Source organism: Hypanus sabinus, chromosome 14, assembly GCF_030144855.1.
Source record: "Hypanus sabinus isolate sHypSab1 chromosome 14, sHypSab1.hap1, whole genome shotgun sequence".
Taxonomy (NCBI): Eukaryota; Metazoa; Chordata; class Chondrichthyes; order Myliobatiformes; family Dasyatidae; genus Hypanus; species Hypanus sabinus.
Window position 1 is genome coordinate 49,990,010 of NC_082719.1, and position 16,672 is coordinate 50,006,681.

The window sequence follows — 16,672 nt, forward strand, 5'->3', positions numbered from 1 at the left end:
CCGAAGATGTACGGTTAGGGTTGGTGAGTTGTAGCACGCTATGTTGGACCAGGAAGCATGGCAACACTTGCAGGCAGTCTAGCTCAGTCCTCGCCGACTTGATTTGACACAAACAATGCATGGTGGCGTGCTTGGTCACAGCAGCTTCTCCGGGTCCAAACAGTGGTGTATTTGCTTGTCCTTTACGTCTTTCTTACAATCGCAAGACTAAGTGCTTCAGGTCAACCCCACTAAAGAGAGTAGCTGGATAGCAGTGGAACTTAACATGGGCTTGATGCAAACCACACCACTGCCTCCAGGATAACATCCCATGCACAGTCAACCTTCAGGCCATTGCCACTCAGGCACCTGGACAAGATTACTTGTTTTTGTTTTTCTACTCTCAGGAATCAATGTACCACGTGAGCAGTGTACTGTGTGTGACTGGTGTTGGTACTGTGTTTTACACCTTGGCCCTGAAGCAGCCCTGTTTTGTTCTGCTGTATGTATGTGTATGGTTGAACGGCAATGCAGCTTGAACTTGAATTTGAGCTTGAACTGACAAATAACGGTAATTGTTATCTTTAGTCATTTTTAATCTGGATTCATTGTGGAATACTCAATGGACTTGTAGTTCTTCATAAAGTTACCAAATGCCCTAGACTGACCATGTTTGAGCTGGATTCTGTTTTGCTGTTGTGACAATGCATTTGCTCTGTGCAAGTGACATAATACTTTAAATATGCATGCCTTCAATTCAAGATACTGGCACATTGCTAATTCGCAGACTGACATTGCATGGCTGCTGGCTTGGGTGCTTGGATATTTTTCCATTTTTTTCCTGCTGATATTTGTTTTGTTGTGAGCCATAATCAAACACACTGGAGAAAGAAAAACATCAAATTCATTTCTGTTTGACAACCTGCTGCAGGGTTTGCTTTAGCCTGAATGCGAATTAAAAGATAAGCCACAACCTTTAGATTTAATTTATATTGGAATTACATCAGCCTGGAACTCTCTGCTGGAGGAGTGTGGTGTAATCAGATACAATTACTATATTTAAGAGTCACTTAGATGGGCACTTAAATAAGCAAGACTTAGAAGGATATACCTAGCCTTTTGAAGGTCCCATCTAAATGCCTCTTATAAGTGTCTGCCCAAAGCAGGCAAGTAGAATTAATACAGTTGGACCAAAGGATCAGCATAAATCTGGTGGGCTGAAAGGTCTGTTTCTGTGCCTCTCCTGTCACTTTCCATTTCTGCCATAGTGTTTACCAAAGTCATGTCTTCCAATTACGAACCTTTCCCAACTGTAAAGTGAGCACTATTTAATAAACATCTTCCAGGTGTTTTTCATTTGATGCAGAATATGGTCAATTGGACATTGGCTTGTACTTTCTGCTGTTCCATACACAGCTTTCAGATCCAGGATATCATAGATGCAACATATGTCACCTGGGCAGGAGATGAAAGTAGTTTTATTTTTCCTCAGGCTTGATAGGGTTGGTTTGTAGTAGGATAGATCCCTAGATATTCATTGTACTCCAGAACAATTTGTCTATTCTTCTACTCATTTTCATTATGTTGCCTGCCATCAGGAGATTCCCAGGCTAGCTCAGGTAAAGATATGTTCGGCACAGCTTTGTGGGCCAAAGGGCCTGTATTGTGCTGTAGGTTTTCTATGTTTCTAATTCTACATAAAGCACTGTGCCTGAAAGTAAGTTTCCTTCTGTGCAAAGTGAGGATTTTAACTCAGAAATGGAACCAATTGTTTTATAGCCTAAGTGTTACCTAAGGAAGTTTCAAAAATGTTAAGTTACCTCTGAATTCATCCCAGAGCAGGCGGCAAGTTTTCACTCCCCTATTCACAGCCAATCCAAATTGAACAGAAAATTCTATCGACAGTTCCTCTACTTTCTTAGAAGTTTGTGTAGATTTGATATGTCATCTAAAATTTTGACAGGCTTCTATAAATGTACAGTGGAGAGTTTCATCACAGCCTGATAAGGTAATTCCAATGCCCGAGAATGGAAAAGCCTACAAAAATTGGTGGACACAGCCCAATCCATCACAGGTAAAGCACTGAGCACATTTACATGGATAGCTGCCACAAGAAAGCATCCAGGCCACAATGTCTAGCCACTACTACCAATATGGCAAGAGGTAGAGGAGAGGATACAGGAACACCATCAGTTTCAGGAACAGTTGTTACCCTTCAGCCATCAGATTTCTGAACTAGCTTGGATAACGTCACTCATCTAAATGCTGAACTGATTCCACAACCTGCATACTCTTTTTCAAGGACTCTACTGTTGACTCAGTATTCTTTATTTATTATTTACATATGTTGCCCTCTTGCACATCGGTTGTTTGTCAGTCTTTTTTTTGTATGGCTTTTCATAAATTCTGGTGTATTTCTTTATTTCCCTGCAAAAACCTGCAAGAGAAGTAATCCCAAGGGAGCATGGTGACATATATTGTACGTAATTTGATAATAAATTTACTTTGACTTTGATCCTCCAATATCTAAATAACATTGGGGACAAAACCTCTGCAAGGTAAAAGTGGGAGACAGAAATTCACCCTATCATATTTCCACCAGAACACTGCCCTGTTCCCTGATTCTGTATTTCCATTCCTCATTTGATATGAAATGCACATTTGCTTTTCTGTCAATGCCATTATGAAATTTCCGATTCCCATCTTCACAATGCATCATTTGTTTTGATGGATAGTATTTGCTTCTCCAAGGACCATTTATATTATGGGTAACCGCGTGGCACATTTTCTTTTAAAAGTGTCTGGGACATGGGTAGCTGCATACATTCCTATTCCTAACTAATGATGGAAAATTTCTCTCAAACTTTCACTGCCTTTGTGCTGATGCTGCTGGTTTTGATGGTAGTGGTCTGAAAGCTCAGGGGATGTCATTCAATGGCAGTGAAAGAGGCAGCAATTTATTCCCAGATCAGGATGGTATGTGACTCGGTATCGAACATGGGAGTAATTGGCAACCCACTTCATTGCTGCTATTGTCCTTGAAAGGAGGGTTCTCAGCAGTGATGGATGGCATTGGAACAAACATGCTGCAGTGCAACTCATAGGCAATAAATGCCACAGTATGCCAAGCAGGCTACATATTCAGCTAGTGGCCAGCAGCCAGAATGTTCTCCTGAAAGACATGAAAATCCTTTAAGTGTTACTGTGGCTGCATGCAGGCAGGCATGTCGTTAATATCACCTGCATTTCCTCCATTTCCCACACTTCGACTCTCACCCTATCCTCCCGTCACCACAACAGGGACCTTGTTCCCCTTGTCCTCACCTACCACCCCACCAGCCTCCAGATCCAGCATATTATCCTCCGCAACTTCCGCCACCTTCAACAGGACCCCACCACTAAGGACATCTTTCCCTCTCTACCCCTCTCTGCTTTTCACAGGAATCGTTCCCTCTGCGACTGCCTGGTCCACACGTCCCTCCCCACAGATCTCCCACCTGGTTCTTACCCCTGCAAGCGTAAGTGCTACACCTGTCCCTACACCTCCTCTCTTACCACCATTCCGGGCCCCAAACAGTCCTTCCAGGCGAGGCAACACTTCACTTATGAGTCTGTTGGGGTAATCTATTGTATCCGGTGCTCCCAGTGCGGCCTCCTCTACATCGGAGAGACCCGACGCAGATTGGGGGACTGCTTCATCGAGAACCTCCGCTCCATCCGCCACAACAGACAGGATCTCCCGGTTGCCACCCACTTCAACTCTGCTTCACGTTCCCATTCGGATATGTCCATACATGGCCTCCTCTACTGCCATGATGAGGCCAAACTCCGGTTGAAGGATCAACACCTCATATACCGTCTGGGTAGTCTCCAGCCCTTGGCATGAACATCGAATTCTCCAACTTCCAGTAATTCCCTCCCTCTCCTACTTTCACTCTGCCTCCTCTTCCAGCTGCCTATCACCTCTCTCATAATTCAGCCTTCCCCTTTCCCCTTACATTCCTTCTTCACCTCTCCTGCCTATCCCCTCCCTGCTTCCCCTCCCCCACCCCTTGATCTTTCCTCTGATTGGTTTTTCACCTGGCACCTTCCACCCTTCCCCCATCTTCTTTATAGGGCCCCTGCCCCCTCCTTCTTCAGTCCTGACGAAGGGTCTCGGCACAAAACGTTGACTGCTCGTTTCCATGGATGCTGCCCGACCTGCTGAGTTCCTCCAGCTTGCATGTACGTGTTGATTTGACCCCAGCATCTGCAATATACTTTGTGTTTACTTTTGTTAATATCCCTGCAGGTGCTGATGTGTGCTTTATAAATGGTGTTGAGGCTTTTAAGTGTCAGGGGATGTGTTGCATTTCGTGCCCTGTTTGCAGCCTAAGTTTTGTAAAAATTGGGCCAGTTTAGTTTTAATTAAGGTTGATCTCCATAAGGTTGACAGTGAAACATTAATTGATTGGAGTGCCATTCCAGGGGTGATGTTTGGGTTCCTTCTGTTGAAAATAGTTATTTTCTACCAGTTACTCATTGTAAATATTTCCTCCCATTTGCTCATCAAGGCATGCCTGGCATTTAAGACCTTGTGTAAGCTGCAATGACCTGTTCTATTATTAAGTCTCTGAATAAAATTGCATATTGAGGAATATACAATAAATCATCCCAATTCTGACCTTCTGATAAAAGATTGTTGATGAAACAAATAAATTCTGTCCAGCTAAACCTGTACAAGTTGTGCTTTCTCTCTTAAGACAGGGTCATTGAAGGATCAAACTAATGAGTTGGCTTTTATTGCTGACAGCAAAGCTTATTTAATTTTGCCTTATTGGCTAACTCAGTTTCCATTTTGAATATTAAATTATTTCTTGTAGTTGTAACAACCAGATTTTCCATTGCACAACAACACCTTAATTGACCTGTGGTATTTACATTAAATATCAGAACTGAACAATCAAAGATTAGAATATCCAGCCTTTTGGAGAACCAGTACAAATGTTCTGCACTTGACAGCCATTGTAAAACGTCTACCAGGATTGATGACTAATGATACCATATTATTGAACTGGAAAAAAAAAACAAAAATATTTTTCATAGATTTAAATATTTTAAAAGATTCAACAAGGAGGATTGAGAATCTTGGGGCTCTTTGGCTCAAAGGAAGGAATATATTAGCTGGTGAAAACATCTGACTGGAGAATTTAATACATGGATATTGGAAATGGTGGTTAGAGGCTGCAACAAATTTCTAATTTGAATGACAGAATCATTTAAAAGAGGCTGGAGGGAAAGCTATAAGAGAAGGGGTAACCAACCCACCAAATATAAATTGGGAATCCCAAGTGCCCCAGTCAGAATTAGTGAAATAATTATTTCACTGCCTAATATCCTGCAAATACTCAACAGTTCTCTTGCTTTGCTAGAGTCATTGTGACCGTGTGAACCCTCAGAGAGATGGTGCATGGCACGCTATTTCACTGAGATTCCAACCAAATTCCTCTTGAAATCCCTTAGAATTAATAGACCCATTTCCCAAGAAGCCATGAGAAAATTATTATCAATTGGCAACAGTAAGTAATCCTGTTAGCAGTGGACAGTATCAGTGGTGGGTCTGAATAGTGGTGACCAATGTTTCATAATGTTCCACAGAGTAAGATTAGCTCTGCTGAAGACCAACATGCAAGTATATCACTCTTCTTTCTGATTTGCAATGCTGTGGCATAAGGTTAAAGGGATTTCAGCATATGATAGTGGGCATATTTGTAGGTAAGTTGAAGAATGAAGCCAAATAACTGATGGAAGTATTACTTTCTAGTGCCAGCCCGCACATATCATTCTTGCTACTGCGTTCTAGCGCTGTGCTATAAAGTCAAACTTCAGGGATTCCAGCACATAATATAGTGGACAAATTGATGCAGAATGGCTCTAGATGGGTGGAAGTTTAACATTGGAAATACACAGCAAGCAAAGCCCTTATCTGGGAATTTAATAGAGAAATGCCACAGAGACCAGGTCACAGGCACTGATCATGGGTCCATGGTGCAGAAGGGAAAGAGGGAGAAGAGGGGAGTGGTAGTGCTGGGGGACTCGATAGTCAAGGGAACAGACAGGAGATTCTGTGACATGATCAGGACACCCACATTGTATGTTCCCTCCCAGGTGCCAGGGTCAGGGACGTCTCAGGTCATATCCACATTTTGGAGAGGGCGAGAGTCTTGGTGCATATTGGTACCAATGAGGCCCAGAAGAGAGAATTGAGAGATCTAGGCAGAAAGCTAAGAAGCATGCCCACCAAGGTAGTAATTTCTGGATTGCTCCCTGTGCTGGGCCATTGACGGTAGAAACCAGATGATTTGGCAGATAAATTTGTGGCTGAGAAGCTGGTACAGGAGACAGAGCTTCTTAGATTATTGGGATCTTTTCTGGGGGATATCTGACCTGTACAAAAGGGATGGGTTACACCTGAACCCAAGGGAGCCAATATTCTCGCAGGCAGGTTTGTTAGAGCTGTTTGGGAGGGTTTAAACTAATTTGGCAGGGGGATGGGAAACGGAGTGAAGGGACTCAGGAAAGGACAGATGGTAGCGTGCAGTCAGACTGCAAAGAAGGGCAGGCAGATGATAGGATAAAATTGTAGCCAGCAGGGTGAGTATCAGTGCATTAGGGATACAGAATCAAAAAAGATAGCAAATACCATATTCAAAGGATTATATCTCAATGCACAGAGTATAAGAAATAAGGTGGATGATCTTGTTGCACTTTTGCAGATTGCCGGGTATGATGTGGCCATCACTGAATTGTGGCTGAAGGATGGTTGTAGTTGGGAGCTGAATGTCCAAGGTTACATATTGTATCGGAGAAATAGGGAGGTAGGAGGTAGTGTGGTACTGCTGGTAAAGAATTACATCAGATCATTAGAAAGATTGGTTCAGAAGATGTTGAATCCTTCTGGGTTGAGTCAAAAAACTGCAAAGGTAAGTGGACCCTGATGACAATTATATACAGGTCTCCAAACAGTAGGTGGGATGTGGACTACAGATTACAATGGGAAATAGAAAACATGTGTCAAAAGGGCAATGTTATGATAGTCACGGGAGATTTTAACCTGCAGGTAGATTGGGAAAATTAGGCTGGAAATGGATCCCAAGAGAGTAAAGTTGTTGAGTGCTTACGAGATGGCTTTTCAGAGCAGTTGTTGCTGAGCCTTCTCGGGGATCAGCTATACTGGATCGGGTATTATGTAATGAATCTTAAGCTCCCTAATCTCCCAGACGCGACTAAGGAGCTTAATGTAAAAGAACCCTGAGGAGGCAGTGATCTCAATATGATTGAGTTCAACTTGAAATAGGATAGGGAGAGAGTAAAGTCTAATGTAGCAGTATTTCGGTGCAGTAAAGGAAATTACAGTGGTATGAGAGAGGAGCTGGCCAAAGTAGGATGCTGGCAGGGATGATAGCAGAATAGAAAAGATGGGAGTTTCTGGGGGAAATGGGGAAGGTGCAGGATAGATATATCCCAAAAACAAAGAAGTACTCAAATGGCTAAATAGTACAACTGTGGCTAAAAGAGAAATCAAAACTACTGGAAAAGCCAAAGAGAGGGCATACAACAAAACAAAAATTAGCCAGACGATAGAGTGTTGGGAAGCTTTTAAAAATCTACAGAGAGCAACTGAGAGAATCTGTCTATGAAGGTTCTCAGACATCCTGGTCATTGCATATCAAGGTATAGCAATGAATGGAGGTGTGAACTGTTACGGAGATGCCAGGGTAAAGATGTTAGGACTACATTGTAGATAGCTGATAGGTGGTTTCGTACCCCACTCCCTCTGCTCAGGGATGAAGGATTATCAACAAACACCAAATCCTTGTATTTTTCAAAACTACAAACACACTTAGACAGAAGCTCATCTACCCCAAGGATCCTACACCCAAACATAAATAGAGTAATATTCTTTAAGATATCTAGTGCAACAAGAACTGCACAGGAAAAAGTAAAGTCTAGCATTGCAGCATTTCAGTGGAGTAAAGGAAATTACAGTGGTATGAGAGAGGAGCTGGCCAAAGTAAATTGGAAGGAGATGCTGGCAGGGATGACTGCAGAACAGCATTGGCTTGAGTTTCTGGGAAAAATAAGCAAGGTGCAGGATAGATATATTCCAAAAACAAAGAAATACTCAAAATAGTATAACTGTGCCTGACAAGCGAAGTCAACACTAATGTAAAAGCAAAAGAGAGGGCATACGACAAAGTAAAAATTAGTGGGAAGATAGAAGATTGGGAAGCTTTTAAAAACCTACATAAAGCAACTAAGAGAATCAATAGAGGGAAAATATGAAATATGAAAGCAAGCTAGCAAACAATATCAAGGTGGATAGAAGAAGTTTCTTCAAGTATATAAGAATAAAAGAGAGATGAGAGTAGATATAGGACTGGTAGAAAATGAGGACGGAGAAATACTAACGGGGAAAAGAGATGGCAGATGAACTAAATAAACATTTTGCATCAGTCTTCACTGTGGAAGACACTGGCAGTTTGCCAGGTGTAGAGGGTTTGAGGAAAGAGTAGTGAGTGCAGTTACTTACAAGGGAGTGTTCAAAAAGCTGAAAGGCCTAAGGATAAGTCACCCGGACCGGATGAACTACACCATAGGATTCTGAAAGAGGTAGTGGTAGATTTCGAGGAAGCGTTATTAATGATCTTTCAAAACTCATTCGACCCTGAAATGGTTCTGGAGGACTGGAAAATTGCAAAGTCACTCCACTCTTTAAGAAAAGAGGGAGGAGCCAGAAGGGAAGTTATAGATCAGTTAGCCTGACCTCAGAGGTTGGGACAATGTTGGAATCAATAATTAAGGATGAGGTGATGGAGTACTTGGTGACACAAGACAAGATAGGACAAAGTCAGCATAGTTTCCTTAAGGGAAAATCTTGCCTGACGAACCTGTTGGAATTCTTTAAGGAGAGTACAAGTAGGACAGATAAAAGGGATACAATGGATGTTGTGTACTTGGATTTTCAAAAGGCCTTTGACAGGGTGCCACACATGAGGCTGCTTAGACAGTTAAGAGTCCATGGTATTGCAGGAAAGTTACTATCATGGTTTAAACATTTGCTGATTGGTAGGAGACAGGGGACTAAAACGATCCTTTTATGATTGGCTGCCAGTGACTAGTGGTGTTCCGCAGGGGTCAGTGTTGGGACCACTTCTTCTTATGCTGTATATCAATGATTTAGGTGATAGATGGATTTAGAAGGCTTTGTTGCCAAGTTTGCAGATGGTATTAAGACTGGTGGAGGGGCAGGAAGTGTTGAGGAAACAGGAAGGCTGCAGAAGGACCTAGACAGATTAGGAGAATGGGTAAGAAAGTGGCAAATGAAATACAATGTTGGAAAATGGATGTTCATGCACTTTGGTAGACGAAATGAATGTGAAGACTAATTTCTAAACAGGGAGAAAATCTGAGATGCAAAGTGACTTGGGAGTCCATGTGCAGGACACCCTAAAAGTTAACTTGCTGTTTGAGTCAATAGTGAGGAAGGCAAATGCAATGTTAGCATTCATTTCAAGAGCAGGGATGTGATGCTAAAGATTTATAAGGCACTTGCTGAGGCCTCACCTTGAGTATTGTGAACAGTTTTGGGCTCCTTATCTAAGAAAAGATGTGCTGGCATTGGAGAAAGTTCAGAGGAGGTTCACAAGGATGATTCCAGGAACGAAAGAGTTATCTTACGAGGAATGTTTGATGGCTTTGGGCCTGTACTCACTGAATTTAGAAAGAAGAGGGGGTATCTCATTGAAATCTTTGCAATGTTGAAAGGCCTAGACAGAGTAGATGTGGAAAGGATGTTTCCCACGGTGGGAGAGTCTAGGACAAAAGGGCACAACCTCTGGATAGATGGGTGTCCATTTAAAACAGATGTGCAGAGAAATTTAGCCAAAGGGTGGTGAAATTGCAGGATTTGTTACCACAGGCAGCTGTGGAGGCCAGGTCGTTGTGCGTATTTAAGAGTTTGATAGGTTCTTTATTGGCCATGGCATCAAAGGTATGGGAAGAAGGCCAGGGAGTGAGGCTGAGGAGGGGAGAAAAAAGGATCAGCCGTGATTGAGTGGTGGAGCAGACTAAATGGGCCAAATGGCCTAATTCTGCTCCTATGTCTTATGGTATTAAAATCTGTCAAGATACAATTTGAAGAAGAGCAGGGACACTCCTATATATAAACTAACTGCTGCATTTGCTCACAAGGCCACCATTGGCTGAGAAGCTCTTAGAGAAGGCCTGATAAGGTGTGAGGTGCTCAGTTAATGTAAAAGTTTTATTTAATACTTCAGTCAAGAATCAATTTAATAGTTTCAGGGAGAAAATGTATAATGGGAAACAAAAACCAGGAATATAAATTGTTTAATAAGATCTGTCCTTGATCGTATAATAAATGTACTATATGTACTGTATATGGCTGCAGCTGTGCTTTGTAAACAGCTTCCAATTTCTGGTTTGATTCACTGCAAAGAGCTGATTCTTGTAAGCAAAACCGACACATAACCACAGAGTGTTCTGTTTATGATCAAGAGTGAATTTCTACCTAAATGTAATAAAGAAGGAAACTAATCCTTAAAAATCTTTGCAAGAAGACCAGGAGTACATTGAAAAAGATTACTGGAAACCTTCCATGTGGGTTATCAGATGAGGATTAAACTAAGAAATGGAAGCACATATGGTAGTAGCTGAAAGTAATAGCAGAAAACTAACACCCAATCATTGTATATCTAGCATGAAAACTTTATTTACCATTTAGTTATACTGAGACGAAGCATGGGTAAACTTACCAAGTGACTTCAATCACTTGTCCTGAAAATCCAATTTGAATTGTACATTGAAATGAAATCTTATCATTGGATGGCAGATGGATGCCTGGAAGCTACTGTGCACCTCAGGTGCCTAAACTGGTCAGAGAGCAGCTAGCTACAATGTCCACACAAAGTACCTGTAGTTCAAGCCTAGTTGTATTGTGTGTGAATAGGATTTAACAAATGCTTGTCATGGCTGCAGCTATACAATGAGCAGCTAGGACTGAAATCTCCCTGTCCTAGTTAGGAGAAGTAGTGGATACAGCCCTCCCAACCAATGAGCACATCTACAAGAAAGCAGCACCCATCATTAAGGACCTTTACCTTCCAGGCCATGCTCTCTTCTCACTGCTGCCATCAGGAAAGAAGTACCGGAGCCCCATGTCCCACACCACCAGGTTCAGGAACAGCTATTACCTCTCAACCACAAGGTTCTTGATAACTTCACTCACCCAGCACTGAACTGATTCCACAACCCATGAACTCACTTTCAAGCTCTCTACAACTCATGTTCTCAATATTGATTACTTATATATTTTTTTTGTATTTGAACAATTAGCTGTCTTTTGCACATTGGTTGTTTATTTTTGCTGTGTGCAGTCTTTTATTGATACTATTTTGTTTCTTTGTATTTACTGTAAATGATCACAAGACAATGAATCTCAGGGAAGTACAGTATATGGTTACATATATGTACTTAGATAATAAAATTACTTTGAACTTAGAACTTTGAGAACTTATCCTTTGAGAGAAAGTACAAAAAGAAAATTAAAGAGAGCTCTCTGAATTTACACTCTGTCAGGTGCCAGGCATATAACCTATTCACAAATGTTAACTAAGTGTAATGAGCTCTTTGTGTTAGTGCAGGGAGCCAAAGTGGGTTGGGCTCCAAGGGTTTTAGAGCACCTGAATTGGGTAATTGTTGTTTAACTAAAGTCATTAATCATTTAGAGATCTTTGTGCTTTTTTTTCTGAGCGACTCGCACTTTGTAATGCAGTTTCCTGGAGCCCTCTGTTTAACCTTGTCAAGTTTATTTTGATAGGCTCGAAGATTCAGTGTAACGTATTATTTAAGTGGATACCAAATTAGTGCTAATCGTGGGGTCCTAGATATAAGTATGTTACGTCTTGTGGTGTCATTCAGCTGCGCAACCAAATTCTTATGAATGAACTTGATTCTCTGACTCTACATTGAACTCTGTCCTTCCTCTGCACTTGGGTTCCAACATTGCCAGCACACATCACAACAGTAACGGACCCAGCGAGAGTTGAACCGCAACATTTTGATAGCAGTCCCCTTTAGATGAGAATGTCATCTATTCTCAAGTCCACATTCTGAGCTTGTCAACATTCCAAAGTTCTCAAAGTTGGCAAGGTCATCAAGGTTCTTAAAGTTTGCATGTCTCTCCTAAGTTTTCAGGTCTCCCTGAGCCATCGAGTATTGGCTATAGGGAGGGGGCTGCTGTAATGTGCTTTTTGGGCTTGTGTATGAAGCCAGAGAGCTTTGGGCTCTAAGGTTTGTAGAGCACTTGAAGTAGTCAATTGTTTAATGAGAATCATTAATCGTTTAGAGTTCCTCGTGTTTCTTCTTGAGTGACTCTCTCTTTATAATGTGGTCTCCTGGTGCTTTTAGTTTAAACTTCTGAAGTTTATCTTTATAGGCTTGGAGATTCCATGTTACTTGTATTATTTAAGTTGATGCCCAATTAGTGCAAATCAGGGGGTCCTAATTTTTGATAATGTTACATCTTGCACTGGTCACCGTCTCTACATTGAAGTCTATCTTTCCTCTACACTTGGTTTTTGACACTGCCAGCACACATTGTGACACAATGTCAGACAAAGGAGATGATTATCAACTTCAAAAGAATTGGCCCTCACACCCCTCTTTACATTGGCAACACAGCAGTGGAAGTTACGAGCAGTTTCAAACGCCTGGGAGTGCTCATCTCATACAACCCCTCATGGTCCCAGAACACATCCTACACAATCAGGAAAGCTCACACAGTCCATGATCTGCACTCACACTGCGGTTTTTCGCAGCCAATGAGTTCCCACTCCTGGAGTTCACCAACCAGCCATTTGCTGACATTCTTCAGGAGCGGTTTGGAAGACCTGTACCTCCAGAATGCAGCCCTGCGCGGCCGTGTAGCCAGACAATTCACTCACTGAAGCGTTATGGGAGAAGGAACATCAGAATTTCTCAGCAGGGAATGCAGCTGACAGAAGTCTCTGTACTTGAGCAATTTGTCTCTCTCTTTGTACTCGAGCTCTCTCTCTCTCTCTCTCTCTCTCTTTCTTTTGATGATGGGAAGAATTGGCTAACGATTCTCAAGTTGGAGAATCTCAGAATAAAAAGCAGCATGGCAGATTGTAACATCCTAATAGCAACTGTTTGTTTGGCTCGCCATTCACCTCTCTGGTAACCCTTCTTTGTCCCTTGTTAGAGAGAGGGAGAAAGCCTGTGGCATGTCGAACTGTCGGGTATACAATAGTTTCTGCCAGGTGTTTTGCTGTTGCTTGGTGGGTGGGCGGTGGACAGTAAGGCTTTCTGCTGAGATGAGTAGGGCAGTGGGGGAGGTTGATGCTTTGCTCCTGCGTGTTCATGGTAGGAGGGAGAAGGGGCTTTGGGGCTCTAATGTTTTTCTGTCATTTATTCTTTGGGGCTCTGTTCTGTTTTCATGGATGTCTGTAAAGAGTAAGAATTTCAGGCTGTATACTGTACACACTCCCTGATATTACAATGGAACCATTTGGACCATTGGAACTTTCTGAAGAGAGCTGGACTCATCATTGTCAATACACACAACCTTCTGCTGAGGTGCAGTAGAGAACATCCTAACAAGCTGTGTCACTGCACGGTACAGAAACTGCAGTACAACACAGAGGAAGGCTCTATGACAGGTAGTCAAAACTGCTCAACACATCACTGGCACCAGCCTACCTGCCATCAACGACATACATACAGAATAGTGCTGGGAAAAGGCCAGCAATATCATGAAGGATATCGCACAACCTGCTCTGAACTGTTTGGTTCCACTTCCATCAGGGGAGAGGCTATGTAGCATCCATCACCAGACTCGCGATAGCATGGTGATTAACACAATGCTATTACAGCTTGGGACACCAGAGTTCAGAGTTCAATTCTGACACCATTTGTTAGAAGCTTGTACGCCGTTCCCGTGAGCACATGGGTTTCCTCTGGGTGCTCTGGCTTCCTCCCACATTCCAAAGATGCACTGGCTTATAGGGTAATTGGTTACTTTAAATTATCCTGTGATTAGGCAAGGGTTACATAGGTGGGTTGCTGGGCAATGGGGCTCATTGAGCCAGAAGTGCCCATTTTGCATTGTATCTTTAAATAAAATAAAAAATAAAAAACAGTTACTTTCCCCAAGCAGTAAGGCTGATCAACACCACAAACCACTAACCCACCCTACAACTCCCCCCTCTTCTTCTTGTGCCCATAACTCCTGGTGGAGTCATCGGGGCACCATCATAACAAGCTTTGCACCAGTCTGTTCTAATTGCCCCCTCCACACCTTTAATTTATCATTTTCTTTCAGTCACCTTATGTATAGACTTGTCTGAACCCTGCATCACTTTATGTACATACAAGCGATCTATGTGTATAAGCTGTCTTATGTATTTATATTTATTTTGTTTTTTTATTATTGTGTTCTTTGTCTTATTGTGTTCTTTTGTACTGCATTGGATCCGGGGTAACAATTCTTTCCTTCTTACACTTGTGTATTGGAAATGACATTAAGCAACCTTGACTCTTGAATCTTGAATCAGATTGTGGACCGAGATCCCTCCATCCGGAGTTCATAGTAATTGGAGTTGTGTAAAAGATTAGGCAGGATTCAGTATTGTATTTTGTGGAAGTCACGGGAAATCCCAGATTGGTCCCCATAACATCGATCTGATGTAATGGTTTTCACCTCTTTGTGTTCTGTCCTAAACTCACAATGCTAACTTATACCATATCGCTGCTAGTAACCCGAGTTATCTCAAGAAGGGACAAAAAAGAATAGTTTGACATCATTGAAGCCAAGTTTCATTCGAAGAACTGACCAGTAGCCATCAGTCATACTGTAATAGTTTCTGCTGTGATGCTTCAAGAAATTTAAGCAATTGAAAAAATACTCAAATCTGTTATGATGTTCTGAAGGAAGTTTACCTACCAGGAGCCTGCAATGAATATTGTGGAATTGAAACCAAACAGATTTGCATTACAACAAATGTTAAGGCACAGTTTTGGTGCTGGTGTGTGAGTCATCATGACATTCAAACAAAATCAATTCTGAAGGTGCAAGAAGTTGGAGTCTTTTTAAAGTGTAGTCACTGTTCTCAGCCATACAGCTGCCAATTTGGACACGGGAAGTTCCTACAAATCTCAGTGCATTAGTGACTAGATAATCTGTTTGGGAAATGGGCACGAAAAGATTAAAATTTAGGGAGGGTCACCAGGAAGCCATAACTTTAAGACAGAGATGAGGCAAACATTTCTCTTTCGAAGTTGGGTTTGGTAAGACTGGAAAAGCAGAGATTTGGTTATTTTTAAGGAAGAGGTGGATAGGTTCTTGATAAGCAAAGGGTGAAAGATTATCAGGAGTTGATTAATGTGGAATTAAGTTCATTTAGATAAATGCTGACCTTGAATAGCAGAGCAAACTCAAGGGATCAATTAGTTTATTGTTCATTTTCAATCTTTTTTTATTGATTTAAAATATAAGAATAAATACAAATCAGAGAAGTTATATCGAATACATATTTCAATATAAGTACAAAGAAAGGAATATACACTGTCAAAATCATGTATAATATAGTATTGCTAATATATAAAAGGAACCACAACTCCTCTTAACAGTTCATAAAAAAAAAGACTCAAAATTTTTATTGTTGAAGAAAAAAACCCACTAAACTAACCCAAAACAAAAGAAGACTGGGCAGTCCATTTGAGGATATAATTTACAAAAAAAAGTGAAAAAAATACCTTCTGGTCAAATCTGAGACATCACGGAGAAGAAGAAAAAAGATTACCTAAAAAAATAAAAAAATAAAAATTTAAATCATATGAAAATATTGAATGAAAGGTCACCAGGTTTGCTCAAATTTAAAAGATGCATCAAAGTTTATTGTTGCTTCTAAATTGTGTGTTCATTTGAAGTGTCCAAAGCTCCTTTCCAAAATATTGTGAGAATGATTTATTATATTGTTGAAATTGTGAAAATGTCTCGCAGATTAACATTTCATCCAAAAGGCGACTCCTCTTTCCCTTAGTGCTTCATACTTATGACAGTCTCCCTTTTTGTGTTCAGCTTTTTGAATTGAGACATGACCCACTGTTCCCTCTTTCAGAAGAAGGTCATCAAATCACAGTTGCCATGGTAGCCTCAGCACTACTCATTGCTTTCATTTCTTTACTACTTTTAACCATTACAAGTGGAGTTTTTATCTTTCAAAATACCGACAAAGCATTTGAAGGATTGTTCTGTTTTTCATAATGAGTTCCAATTCTTTCCCAATACCTTTTCCCCCTTCTCTTTTGTTTTCTAGATGGATATACAACAGATGATATTGAATTTCAGTGGACAGGTGGTAACTATGCAGTCACAGGAGTGGAGAAGATTGAATTGCCACAGTTTTCCATTGTTGAGCACAAACTTGTTTCAAAGAGAGCAGTTTTTGCCACAGGTAATCAGTTTGATAGAAAATATTTACTATAATTAAGGTGCTGAATTCTACATGATTGTAAGGTCACAGACAGAAGTTGGTAGTTAGTGCATCTATTTTTCAGGGTTGAATTAGATACAAGACACATCAATTTAACAGTGACAATGCCTGCCCTAGAT

The 16,672-nt window shown here is 41.2% G+C and overlaps 1 protein-coding gene across 3 annotated transcripts in view; it reads left to right on the forward strand.

The window, feature by feature from the left end:
* The window catches only part of LOC132404727 (gamma-aminobutyric acid receptor subunit beta-1-like), a 289,132-nt gene that overhangs the window by 206,755 nt on the left and 65,705 nt on the right, over positions 1 to 16,672 (forward strand). For all 3 annotated transcript variants that reach the window (XM_059989135.1, XM_059989136.1, XM_059989137.1), the window contains exon 6: positions 16,377 to 16,514. In XM_059989135.1, coding sequence (XP_059845118.1) covers positions 16,377 to 16,514 — 138 coding nt within the window. The remainder of the gene's footprint in view (positions 1 to 16,376; positions 16,515 to 16,672) is intronic.